Source organism: Ostrinia furnacalis, unplaced genomic scaffold, assembly GCF_004193835.3.
Source record: "Ostrinia furnacalis isolate ACB-3 unplaced genomic scaffold, ASM419383v2 OfSCF1306, whole genome shotgun sequence".
Classification (NCBI taxonomy): domain Eukaryota; kingdom Metazoa; phylum Arthropoda; class Insecta; order Lepidoptera; family Crambidae; genus Ostrinia; species Ostrinia furnacalis.
The window spans coordinates 301,911-313,373 of NW_021131545.1; the positions used below are offsets into that span (position 1 = coordinate 301,911).

Below are 11,463 nucleotides of genomic sequence, written 5' to 3' on the forward strand. Positions count from 1 at the left end.
GTAGAACATTAACTTTAGTATAAGACCTTTAAGGCTTTTTATAGTTTGGCTAGTTTAAATGGAATTAATTAATGCCAAGGCGAATTTCGTAGGGCGGAGGAAATCCATCTTAAGAAATACTTTTAGGTGCGTATTCTGGAATAATTAGTATACTTTAGTTCTCCTAAAATAGACTCGGCTTTAACCGAAATTTATTTAACTTCTCATTGCTATATGGGTAAGCTGTTAAACACTTGTTATTTCATATCGAGTCATTTTATATTACTAAGCTAACAGAACGCTTCATTAAAAAAGAACGAATGTTCAATGAAGGAGACACGACAAACGACAATGTAAATTGTGTTTTGCATGATTTAGGGCTGATTTTTCAATCGTCGGATAACTTTTAACTGAAGAATAAGTTTGGCACATGACAGTTTCAGTATGGGAAATATGTCAATATGACAAGTTTATTCTTCAGATAAAAGATAACTGACGATTGAAAAATCAGCCCTAAACAAAATTAGCTAATTTACTCAGGAAATATGATATCTGATTTACCTCACGTTTGAAATTTTATCTAAGCTTTTCTCCCTAATCCCAACGTGTTTTATTCTGACGACGGGGAAGTTGAAAAATACTAAGACAATCTTTAATGACGCACTGGAGTGTACCCCACTAGGGTTAAAACTAGCAGTCCACATTGTCGTTCACATTTTCCAAACTACTATAGCCTCTAAGAAAGGGCGCATTAAGTTCAAAGTCAAATGCACAACCTCTCCCCTTCTAATTTGCTATAATATCAAGAGCTTCCCAGACACGCATTGAGCATGTCTGTCACTACCTGTCTATCATTTGTAAAAGGGATTAAAACAGATGAGTCTTCTGAAATATTAACGTCAGATTTTTTCTCACGTTTCTGTTATGGTTTGATAAACGTATAAAGGAATTAGTAGGTAATACATTTACGAGTAACAAAAACTAACAAATAAACCTTATATAAAATACGACCGGGAAAGGCATCAATATACGCCACGGCTACAACAGACGAGTAAATAAAAGGAAAAGGTCAAACAAAGCTTTTAAACCCGAATCTTTAGCTCATACAATTCAAAGCATATCAGTGACCCAACACGTATCGTATCGGACCCAATTCCAAAAATATTTGTAAAAGGTGCGGAGGAAGACATCGCTGTCCTATTGCGTTAGAATTTCCCATTGTAAGGAATTTTTTGTAATAATACGTACTACTGGGATCAGATGCTAAAACTTTTTCCCTGGGCGTGAGATAACGTCCGGGTCTGTCGAAAAACACTTCGAGTACGTGACCTCACACTTTAATCCTCCGGGAACTCCATTGATATATCGTGAGGGGAGACTGCCCCAAGACCTGCCCCACCTAACTATTCTTGCAATGCGTGTAAATCTTACCTCTTGTGAGAATTAACGTTCATTATAGGTGTTCGGAAAGTAAAGGTTCGGCTCGGTTCACTGTTCAGGTCGAACTAATATAAACTTCGCGATTAATAAACTTTGTAATTGATTGTAGTGTTCTGAGGCCAATTCTGTGACATTATAGCTCTCTGATTTACTTTATAGTTTGAGATAGTTAGAATTATTTAGGTAATAATACCTCTTACGAATTCCAATGTGATTAAATCTTACAAAATATATAGGTACTTACTTACTTACTAATATTATAAATGCGAAAGTAACTGTCTATCTGTTTGTCTGTCTTGCTTTCACGCCTAAACCACTCAACCGATTTTGATTAAATTTGGCATAGAGACAGTTCGAGTCCCGGGAAAAGACATAGGATAGTTTTTGTCGGCCGTTTGGTATAGTGGTTCAGAACGGACTACTATGCCGAGAGGTCCCGGGTTCGATTCCCGGCCGGGCAGAAATTGAAATGATGAATTTTAATTTCTGTGACGGGTCTGGGTGTGACTATGTATAATATTTATGTATTTAAAAAAAAGTATATAAGTAGTATATCCGTTAAGCTAGCACCCATAACACAAGCATTAAGTTGCTTACTTTGGGGCTAGCTGGCGCTGTGTGAAATTGTCCAAAGATTTATTATTATTATTATTTTATCCCAGTTTTTAAACAGGAACGCGCGCGATAAAGTTTTTCTGTGACAGACAAAATTACCTAAACGCGGGCGAAGCCGCGGGCGGAAAGCTTTAAATAATTTAGGAGTCTTTTTAGTTTACTTTCAAGCTATAAGTTGAATTAAAGTTTTTTGTTATGATTACTTCTGTTACTTTTGAATAAAACGTCATCTCATTAAAATTACAAGTAGGTAATTAATATTGGTTTGCTATTTTACCTACATTATTATTTTACCAATTTTAAAATAAATACACATTTTAAAAAAGAACTACAAATACAGCTAATTTTCTCAGATAATTCCTCCCTTGTAAAGGTTTTCCCTTTAGTCGCTTAGAAAACCTCAAAAAAGATAGACGAGCGGAGCTATGCCAACAAACTTATTACTCTACAATAGAATAAGACTGGCACTAGGGTTGTCATGGATTAAAAGCTTCATATATCTTTCATCATCTTTGTAGATCTTATTGATTGGAGATTCTGGCATTCAACTAAGTAGATGTTATAAAGTTGTTATTTTATGCTACAAATTAACAAATATACCTACCAAAATATCGTAATTCTAAATATTATAAACCCTTCCCGTTTTCCCTGATTTAAGTAAAACCAGATTTACCAGTTTTTAGAGTTAGACCCTTCATATTTACCCCTGTCCATCCACTCATTTATCTAAACAAACTCCGCAGCATTTACCGGACCATGATAGTCGTTTTCGGGCATTATTTACCCACGTGGGTATGTAGTATCGACAAGGCCGAATTAAACCAGTTTCCACGATGTACCCCGTGATTTATAGTACCACGATGAATAGGCATTCAGCTGGGATGTGTAGGGAGTCGGTGCTAAATATCTATCTTATTGAAATCCCAGCGGCACGTCACTTGCCTTAGAGTGCTTTGTTTGTTCTGTGAGGTGCAAACAACCGCTTGTTTTAACAGTAACATGGTTCCCATTAGATTCTAATGTTTGGTATTTTTTGTTGATATTGAATGTATGGTATGAAATTGGTTAGTGTAACAGGTTAATGGTTAGTGTAACACATACATGTATGTGTAAATTATGTATATCATATTATTATTGCAATAACCAAGTACTTATTATAATGTATATTGTGAACAGCAACATGTTTAGAAATAACTCGATTTAACAGTTGGACAATAGAACTGTCCTGACCAACCCAAATTGTCTGAAACCCTAACTGAAAACCAACTCAAAGTTACTTAAAAACTTGGCAGAAACATTTTTACGCATAAAAAATGTTTTGCATTTAATTGCCAGTCTGCACGAGCTCGCGGATCACCCAAACATTTTTGCTGGGCCGGCCCCCAGGCGAACTTTTTTAACAATTTCAAACTCTAAGCAAGTATGAAACGGCGGTCTCCGGTCTAATCCCCATAAAGGCGTTAAAGCTGTTTACAGTCTCTCCTCGAACAGTTTTGTAATCCCGGCGGCTGCTCGCCCTCTCCTGAATACGAATCGGGTAAAGGGTGAAGGTGTATTATTGGTCAGGCAGATTTCCGTCTACGTGATCAGGTACTCTAATACAGTGGCCGGATTGCTAGTGTTTTCCCTGTTACTACCGGACTTCGTTTTATTTGAAGTCCTTAGCCTATTGAGTAAAGGTGCCTTCCCTTAAATAGATTATAGGATATCCATTGGCGAGTAAATAGCTTGATAGGATACTGGCCCAGATAATTGGCGTTATGAGCATGATCCGGATGTTTGTATCGGGTTGAGTAAATAAAAAGCTAATTAAGTTGAGGAAAGCCTTGAGACAAAAGTAATACCCAAACTAATTCTCTCTCATGTCACCAATAAGGCGTTGAGATTTAATCTTTTACTTGTCATGGCTCAGACCAGTTCAGAGTCGATCGATATGTCTCAAGTAGATGTTTTATCACAATAGGAAGACCCAGAAAGTAATTTGTTTTAAGCAAAAGGCTTCATAACTTAGACAGCTCAACAATCAAATAACCGATATTATACCTATTAATGAAGAAAGTGATATTTAATACAAGTTGTTTATTGTTGTATTTAGTTACCGCTAAAAAATTCAAGAGATTTAGCACAATTATTTCAACCGACGTCTAAAGTACTATTAACAAAAAATACCTAAAGATATTTTTTGATTGTTTATACCTAGTATTTTACTTGAGACATAGAACCTAACAGTTGTGTAAACAGAACCCACTTAATTACTATTTAATAATAATGATTATTCATTGCTAAATATAGCAACAATCAAAATGGCATCAGATACTGAAATTGTACACAAGCATGAAATTAACTTCGTTGTGCTACAACAACACTCTCTTAACATTAATGAGTGTCTAATTAATTAACTCTGAATAATATGACAGCCGACGCAAGTTTCCTTTCTGGAAAAACGTAATGAGTTGCTAAGTTAAATTAATCATTGTAAGGTGCTGAAAGGCACCAAAGTATATAATTAAATGAAATCTTACAGGTGCTTAAGTATTTCAACGAACGCTTAATAAAAAAGTGCCCAAAGAAACTGATCGTTTCTTGACCCGAATGTTGTTGTTCAATACTTTTCGGGATTGGTAAGATATTAATTTCATTTATTTGGATGTTTCCCAGGATCGAGAAATAATTAATTAATTAACGTTCAATCTTAGGTATCTACTTACTAAACATCGCTTGTGCCTACTAGCGTATTTGCATTAGATAACGGAAAACATCATGTTACATGAACAATTAATAAAAACAATTTACCGTCACCCGAGTGCAGCCAAATGTAAGAACTAGTTTTCATTATGTCCTTTGGAATATTAATGGTGGAGGTATCAAGTTATAATTTCGACAGACTTCAGAAAACAGTTTTCTCCGTATAAAACTTTTTTCACGGCTGCGGAAAGTTCAACCACTAATTAGCGCATGAAAGTATTACCTCTAACCGCTAATTAAGTCTTCGAGTTTAATAACTTTCAACTATTACACAGAAAATATTTCACTTTATTTGTACCTCGTCTGGGAACAGCCGCAAATACCTTCAGCTTAACGCGCTCAAAACTAGTCCATTGTGAGCTATTGAATAAGTTAGTACTGAAATGTCGCCAAAGACAAAAGATCTGCTTAGAATTTTCTGTAAATATGTATATTACGCTGGCGCCGGCAACTGTTGGTACGAGAATATATACCCAGAGACCATCCTCTACAGAATGTACACAATAATATCATTCTCTATTTACACTATAATGATATTCCTCGAGAACCTGGCGGCCCTTTTTGGCGATTTACCTGAAGTGGAAAAGAATTCGGCGGCCATGTTTTTCGCTATTCACAACATCGTGCTCACCAAAATGTATCTGTTGCTATACCACAAGAAGTCGATAAGGAAATTGAATTATGAAATGGCCGTGGTGGGGGAGGAATTGGAGGAGGAAGGCAATATGCGGAAGCAGTATTTGAAGACGAGGATTGGTATTATTCTGTATGTGATAACGGTGTATTTGTCGCTGATCGCGTACGGCGTGGAAAGTGCCAGACGGGTGATCGTGGAAGGTGGGTGTCAGCAAAGCAAAATAAGGCTGAAAGTGGCTAGGATTCGGCACAAAGCTGCAAAGCACAAAGCGAACTGCGCTTTGGAAAACCGCCAGATGTACTTTATTAATTTGTGCTTACCAGACATTAACAATTTTATAAATTATGTTTTAACCGGTGCTGCTAGCTACAAGTTAGAGCTTCTAATGTATTTTATAATTAAAAAGTAGATATCCATGGAAATCACTTCGATCATTTTTAGAGAGAACTGTATTTTCTGTGAAGAGTTCCATCATTTATCAAAGCTTTAATTGAGTAAATCAGTATGTTTTTATTTTACCATAGGTGCGCCATTTTATACCGTGGTCACATATTTGCCATTATACGAAGACAACTCCACAACTGCGTCATTTTTCCGGATTTTCTTCTACATCACATGGCTCTACATGATGCTGCCAATGATGTCAGCTGACTGCATGCCAATAACGCACCTTATTGTTATGACGCATAAGTTCATAACCCTGTGCCGGCACTTCGAAAGGATAAGGGACGATTTTGACAAGAACATAGTAACAAACAAGGAACAAGCCCTTGCAATACTCAAGCAAGGATGTCTGCAAGGCATTGTCATGCACCAAAAACTGATGTAGTAAGCTCATTTTTTACTTTATCAAATTTATCTCTCAAAAGAAAAGGGATAAGTTCGTGCTTATTCATCCGAAGGTCGTTCCGTCAGGTCGATTTGATCCTACAGGGCATTGTCATGTCTCTCAAAAAGGGCGACGTCCAAAGCAAAAAAAATTCCCCAGACATTTATGTATACTCACATACGAGTACATACGGCCTACACAGGTGTGCCTTCGTATGTGAGTTAGCAAAGTCAGTGTGTTTGCACAACGAAAGCAAACAGCCCACTACAAAACTTTTGCCAATAAAATCTGCTCGCAAACTCTATCCATTCATAGTCTTCATAAATTATTACCAATTCTACTACAGTCTTGAATATATTGAAAAATTATGATTTAATAACTTTACAATAGCACTAATTTTATTTGGTTTGCTCGAGTCAATGAATCTAATTGGAAATCATGAGTAAAGATTTGACTAAGCAGCGAGATAACTGTTTGCTTTCCTTGGACCGTACTTGTGCTAATACTCAGTTCTCTGACAGGGGTAAATGACCACTATTATCATGACAGAAGGTGGGATGAGCTACTTAACTAATTAGCTGCCGCCAATCTTAAGTTACCCAACTCAAATAACACATTTTAACATGTTTATCACCCAGCTTGGCGGACGAAATACATCGTATTTTCGGAATAATAATGTCACTCCAAGTTTGCGAAAGTTCTGCTGTCGCGGTCTTGCTTTTGCTACGTTTAGCTGTAAGTATTTTCAACTTTGCTAATATGCCGCTCTTATCTTGTAAGTAGGTAAGTGAAAATGCAGCTTTAAATGAAAACAGCTCGCACTGTTCCTTGACAAACTTTGATACGTGACTGAGACACTCAAGCTTCCGCACGTTTTTATGGAATTTTTGGGTCGACTGCATTTTTTAATAAAAGTTAAAACTGTAATTCACTCATGCAGTTGTTTTAATTAGCGTCAGAGCGTGGGATATACCAATTACCTGCAAAGCTTAGTTAGCACAATTACCTAGTACTTAATTGCTATACCATTTCTATTCACCGATATCCTACGTAATAGTTAGCTGCAAATAATAATATTTCACTTCCCTTTAAGCCTAGGCGCAGACCATCGATTTTTCGTCGTTAGTCGGGCAGTTAATCAGTATGGGCATGTATGAAAATGCGCACATTTCGCCGATTTGGTATCGGCCGATTCTTGATACAAATTAAAATCGGGCCAAACTATTATCGGCTAACTAAAAGTCGGCGGTCTGCGCCTATCCTTAAAGTACAAGAAGAAATGTAATTGATTTCAGCTATCACCACATCTCGACTTGACTAATGCGTTTATGACTTACACCTTCGTTGGATCATTATTTTTACTTTTGGCTCTTAACCTCTGGAATGCTGGAGAAATTACTTACCAGGTAATTTTACGATAAATTCACTTTATACAGGGTGGCCCAGAAGAAAGTTCACTTTTGAAAATTCAAGGAAACGAACTGTACATTTTTATAGAACTTTAACTATTTCAATTCAAAGGAAATTTAATGTAATTTATTTTTAAATTTACCTCTATTAAATTACATCGCCCAGGAGATTTCCTTGACGCTTACAACATTCGATCAACATACATCAAAATTTTGAAATGCGTTCGTTAGAATTGCCTCGAAACCTATTTTAAATTTTTTGCCGAATGCTCAGCATTAGTTTCTGCATGGTTGTTGGATTATAAAAGTATACTCTAATCTTAATGTAACACCACAAAAAAGAATTTTCTGGAGTGAGATCAGGGCTTCCTGGTGGCCAGGAGATGTCACCCCTGCCTGAAAATATTTTTTTGTGGGAACATGTCTCTTACCATCTAAATGCTCTCATTTGAAGTGTAACACGTAGCCTTATCTTGATGAAACCAAGTGCTCTGGTCATAGCCTTGCGAATATTGCAGCTTTGAAATCAAAAAGCTTTTCAGCCTACCAGTATAACGCTCTCAAAAATTAATCATCCTTTCAATGCAACAAACCAATTAAGCAAGGGTGAAATCTCAGAATACATTTATGAATAAGTTTTTATTTATCTTGATGAAACCAAGTGCTCTGGTCATAGCCTTGCGAATATTGCAGCTTTGAAATCAAAAAGCTTTTCAGCCTACCAGTATAACGCTCTCAAAAATTAATCATCCTTTCAATGCAACAAACCAATTAAGCAAGGGTGAAATCTCACTGCCTCTAAGAAGCGCTAATCTCATTCCAGCAGACTTCTTTTTGTGGGGTTACCTTATGAGCAGAGTATACTCTCATAATCCAAAATCTCTGCAGCATTCATTCATCCTGAATCCATTTCGAGGTAACTCTAACGAAAGTTTTCCAAAATTTTTATGTATGTTGACCGAATGTTGTAAACGTCAAGGGAATCACATGTACGATAAATGTTATAAAATAAAGTAAATTTTAAAATAAATTCCACTAAATTTCCTTTAAATTGCAATAGTTAAAGTTTTACAAAAATGTACAGTTTTCGTTTCTTTGAATTTTCCAAAGTGAACTTTCTTCTGGGCCACCCTGTACTTAGTCATTCCAGGAGAACAATACTATTATTTTGGCAAATAGTGAGGGCGGGCAAGGCGTACCATTGCGTAGTTTATGAAGAGTATTTTTTGATCTTCGCAGGCATCTCTTTTATCCAACGCCATTTTCAACTGTGGCTGGCATCTCAGTGCAATCGAGAAGGAGTCCCACCGAGACTTGAGGCGGCTGGTGCTCATAGCCTGTGCGCAGGCGCAGAAGCCGCTCATCTTGAAGGCCTTCGGGATACAGGATCTGTCTTACGAGACTTTTGTTTCTGTGAGTACGAACACAATTCAGTTTCAGTCAATCAGTCAGCTCATTAGTCAATGTTCCTGTATTTATCAAACTATAATACTAACTATGAAGTATTTTATTTAGATTTTTCTTTATTTTCAGGTAGCAAGAATGACATATTCGGTGTTTGCTGTGTTTTATCAAAGAGGTGAATAAATTTACAAAAAAACTTGCTGCAATACCACAAGTTTCAGTGAATGTTTAATATCGGTATTAGTTAAAAGTTCAACTAAATATTGCAAGAAATAAAAACTAGAAGCACATAAAAAAGTAAATAATATCTGAGTTTATCATAGTACCAACATAAGAGAAAATCTTCAGCTTCACTTGATAGAACTGATAGCTTTGTGTACAATCTTCGCTCAATCCTCAAAACGATTGTACACACGCACTTCACACACACAATATCGCTCCCGTACCTCTGTGTAAGCGTCTGAAAATTGCCGTTCGTCTCACAGAGAGTTCCATTCCCTTGGAACTATCCGATAAATCCCTTACGCTTCCTTTATTTTAAATGACGCCCTAAATTATGTCGATGAAAGGAAACTCTCCCGGCATTTACGACATAATAACATTGTATACAACTAGTTGAAAGCCTCACCAAAGGACTATGTGGAACTTATGTCGCTTAATCATTCTAAATTTAAGGTTAATTGAAATGCTCTCTAAGAACATGATACATTAACGCGAAGAGAATCCTAAACTTGGATCTTACGAAATAGGAGAGGCTGAAGATTGCATAATTTTATTAGGACTCAGACAGTATAAGATATGTCTGGTATAATCGAGTTGGTGTATTATACATTATTAAGCTAGTGTATTCGATCCTTCGACTTTCACTGTAGCGCTCAATAAGTCCTACGTTCTTGAAAATAGAGCCGCTTTTAGAAAAATAGGAGAAGGGAATTAAATCTGCGGGATTCAATATCGTTTTTATTAACAAAGTTTGGGAGCACCTGCCGACGGTGCTATCACCCACTTCTTGATGATCCCACTCGAAACTTTCCATTTCCATTTTAATTTCTAATGGTCCGGACTTTACCCAATAAACCTTCGGGTATTATTGTCGGTTGCGACCCACTAAACCTACCAAATTAGCACTCACTTTGTGCGCTTTCATTATTTTTGTTAATGAAAATGTTAAGAAATACGGTCGTTCTTTTAATTCCAGTATTTTTGGGAATTAACTGTTAATGAAATGATGTATTATCTTGTCCTATTTTTCACAAAATTATTGGAAGGTTACTATTTTTAACTTCTCATTACAATGTTTCTTTCCTCTTTCAGTAAGTAGGTTTAAAATAAACTCTCGAATTTCAGTTTCTCGTTCATAAAATAAACATTTCACATCCAACACGAAAAAACAAAATTATTCAGTCATTATGGCAACGGTTTCAAAAATACTCTCCCTAATGGTTTCCTGCTATCAAATACGATCACTATTATAGAGATAGCTGAAGTAAATTCAGAGGAAAATTATATTAAGATTAAACATCGTCTCGTTTATGCTATTTATAACAACTCTATTAAAATAGCTCTCAAATAGTTAAATGAACAATAGGTTATTTTTCGTTGTTATTTTATAACAAAAATCGTTTACCAAGCCAATTTGCAAATTGAATATAATTTGGTTATTGAAATTCTAGGAAGTGAATACCTTTCATCCCCAACTGTAGGCCAGCGTCACTGAATAATTTCAGATTGTGCTCATTTTAATAACCCGGCGTTCCGTACTGTAACACGAAAGTCCTTAGTTAGGCTAACAAGCCTACGAAGACGCCATAAATTTGGGAAGACAACAGAAATTTAATATCGGCGGTAAAGATGTAATTTTACGTTAAAGTTCTGCAATAGATAGCTAACTTCGGCTCATTGGAACTGCCGTTTCAGATAGAGGAGTTATTGAGTGCTACTTTTCCCCTAAATCAATACGCTTTGAGTGAACTGCAAGTACCAATGAGTTAGCTTACCGTCTAAATTTACATTATAACTTCGGGATATTGTAAAAGGCTTTGGTTAAAGTACACATTGCACGGCAAATAGGCCAATTATTCTGGCTTTTCTCATGCAAATAGAGAGAAAGTTATTAAAAGTAGACCCCGTTAAAACTTCGAATAATGGCGATGTGGAACTTCTGACTGGAATTAGAAAAAAGTCTTCGAGGCATTTCTACCTGCTGATTGAACGAGGGTCTTACTCTATACTATTGTAACAGAGTAGTCTACACTAATCTATACTAAGAGGCAATATTTTATTGTTTGTTTGTTTGTATTGAATAAGCTCCGAAGCTAAGGGAGCGATTTCAATAATTCTTTCACCATTAGAATTTTACACTATCTCTTCTCTCTCAGGTGGTACGAAGATCACCAGGTCAACTA

At 36.2% G+C, this 11,463-nt stretch overlaps 1 protein-coding gene across 1 annotated transcript; it reads left to right on the plus strand.

The window, feature by feature from the left end:
• The first annotated feature begins 5,162 nt into the window (after positions 1–5,162).
• On the plus strand, positions 5,163–9,241 carry Or-8 (olfactory receptor 8). Its single transcript, XM_028303823.1, has 6 exons — positions 5,163–5,616; positions 5,941–6,244; positions 6,884–6,980; positions 7,541–7,651; positions 8,894–9,067; positions 9,188–9,241. The coding sequence occupies exons 1-6, from the start codon at positions 5,163–5,165 to the stop codon at positions 9,239–9,241; spliced, it is 1,194 nt and encodes a 397-aa protein (XP_028159624.1).
• The last annotated feature ends 2,222 nt before the right edge of the window (positions 9,242–11,463 follow it).

Bases quoted from the DNA above. Each gene is read 5' to 3' on its own strand.
- Or-8 (XM_028303823.1), top strand. From the start codon at position 5,163: ATGTCGCCAAAGACAAAAGATCTGCTTAGAATTTTCTGTAAATATGTA. The intron at 6,981-7,540 runs GTAAGTATTTTC...AATTGATTTCAG, and splicing joins TGCTTTTGCTACGTTTAGCT to CTATCACCACATCTCGACTT. The intron at 7,652-8,893 runs GTAATTTTACGA...TGATCTTCGCAG, and splicing joins CTGGAGAAATTACTTACCAG to GCATCTCTTTTATCCAACGC.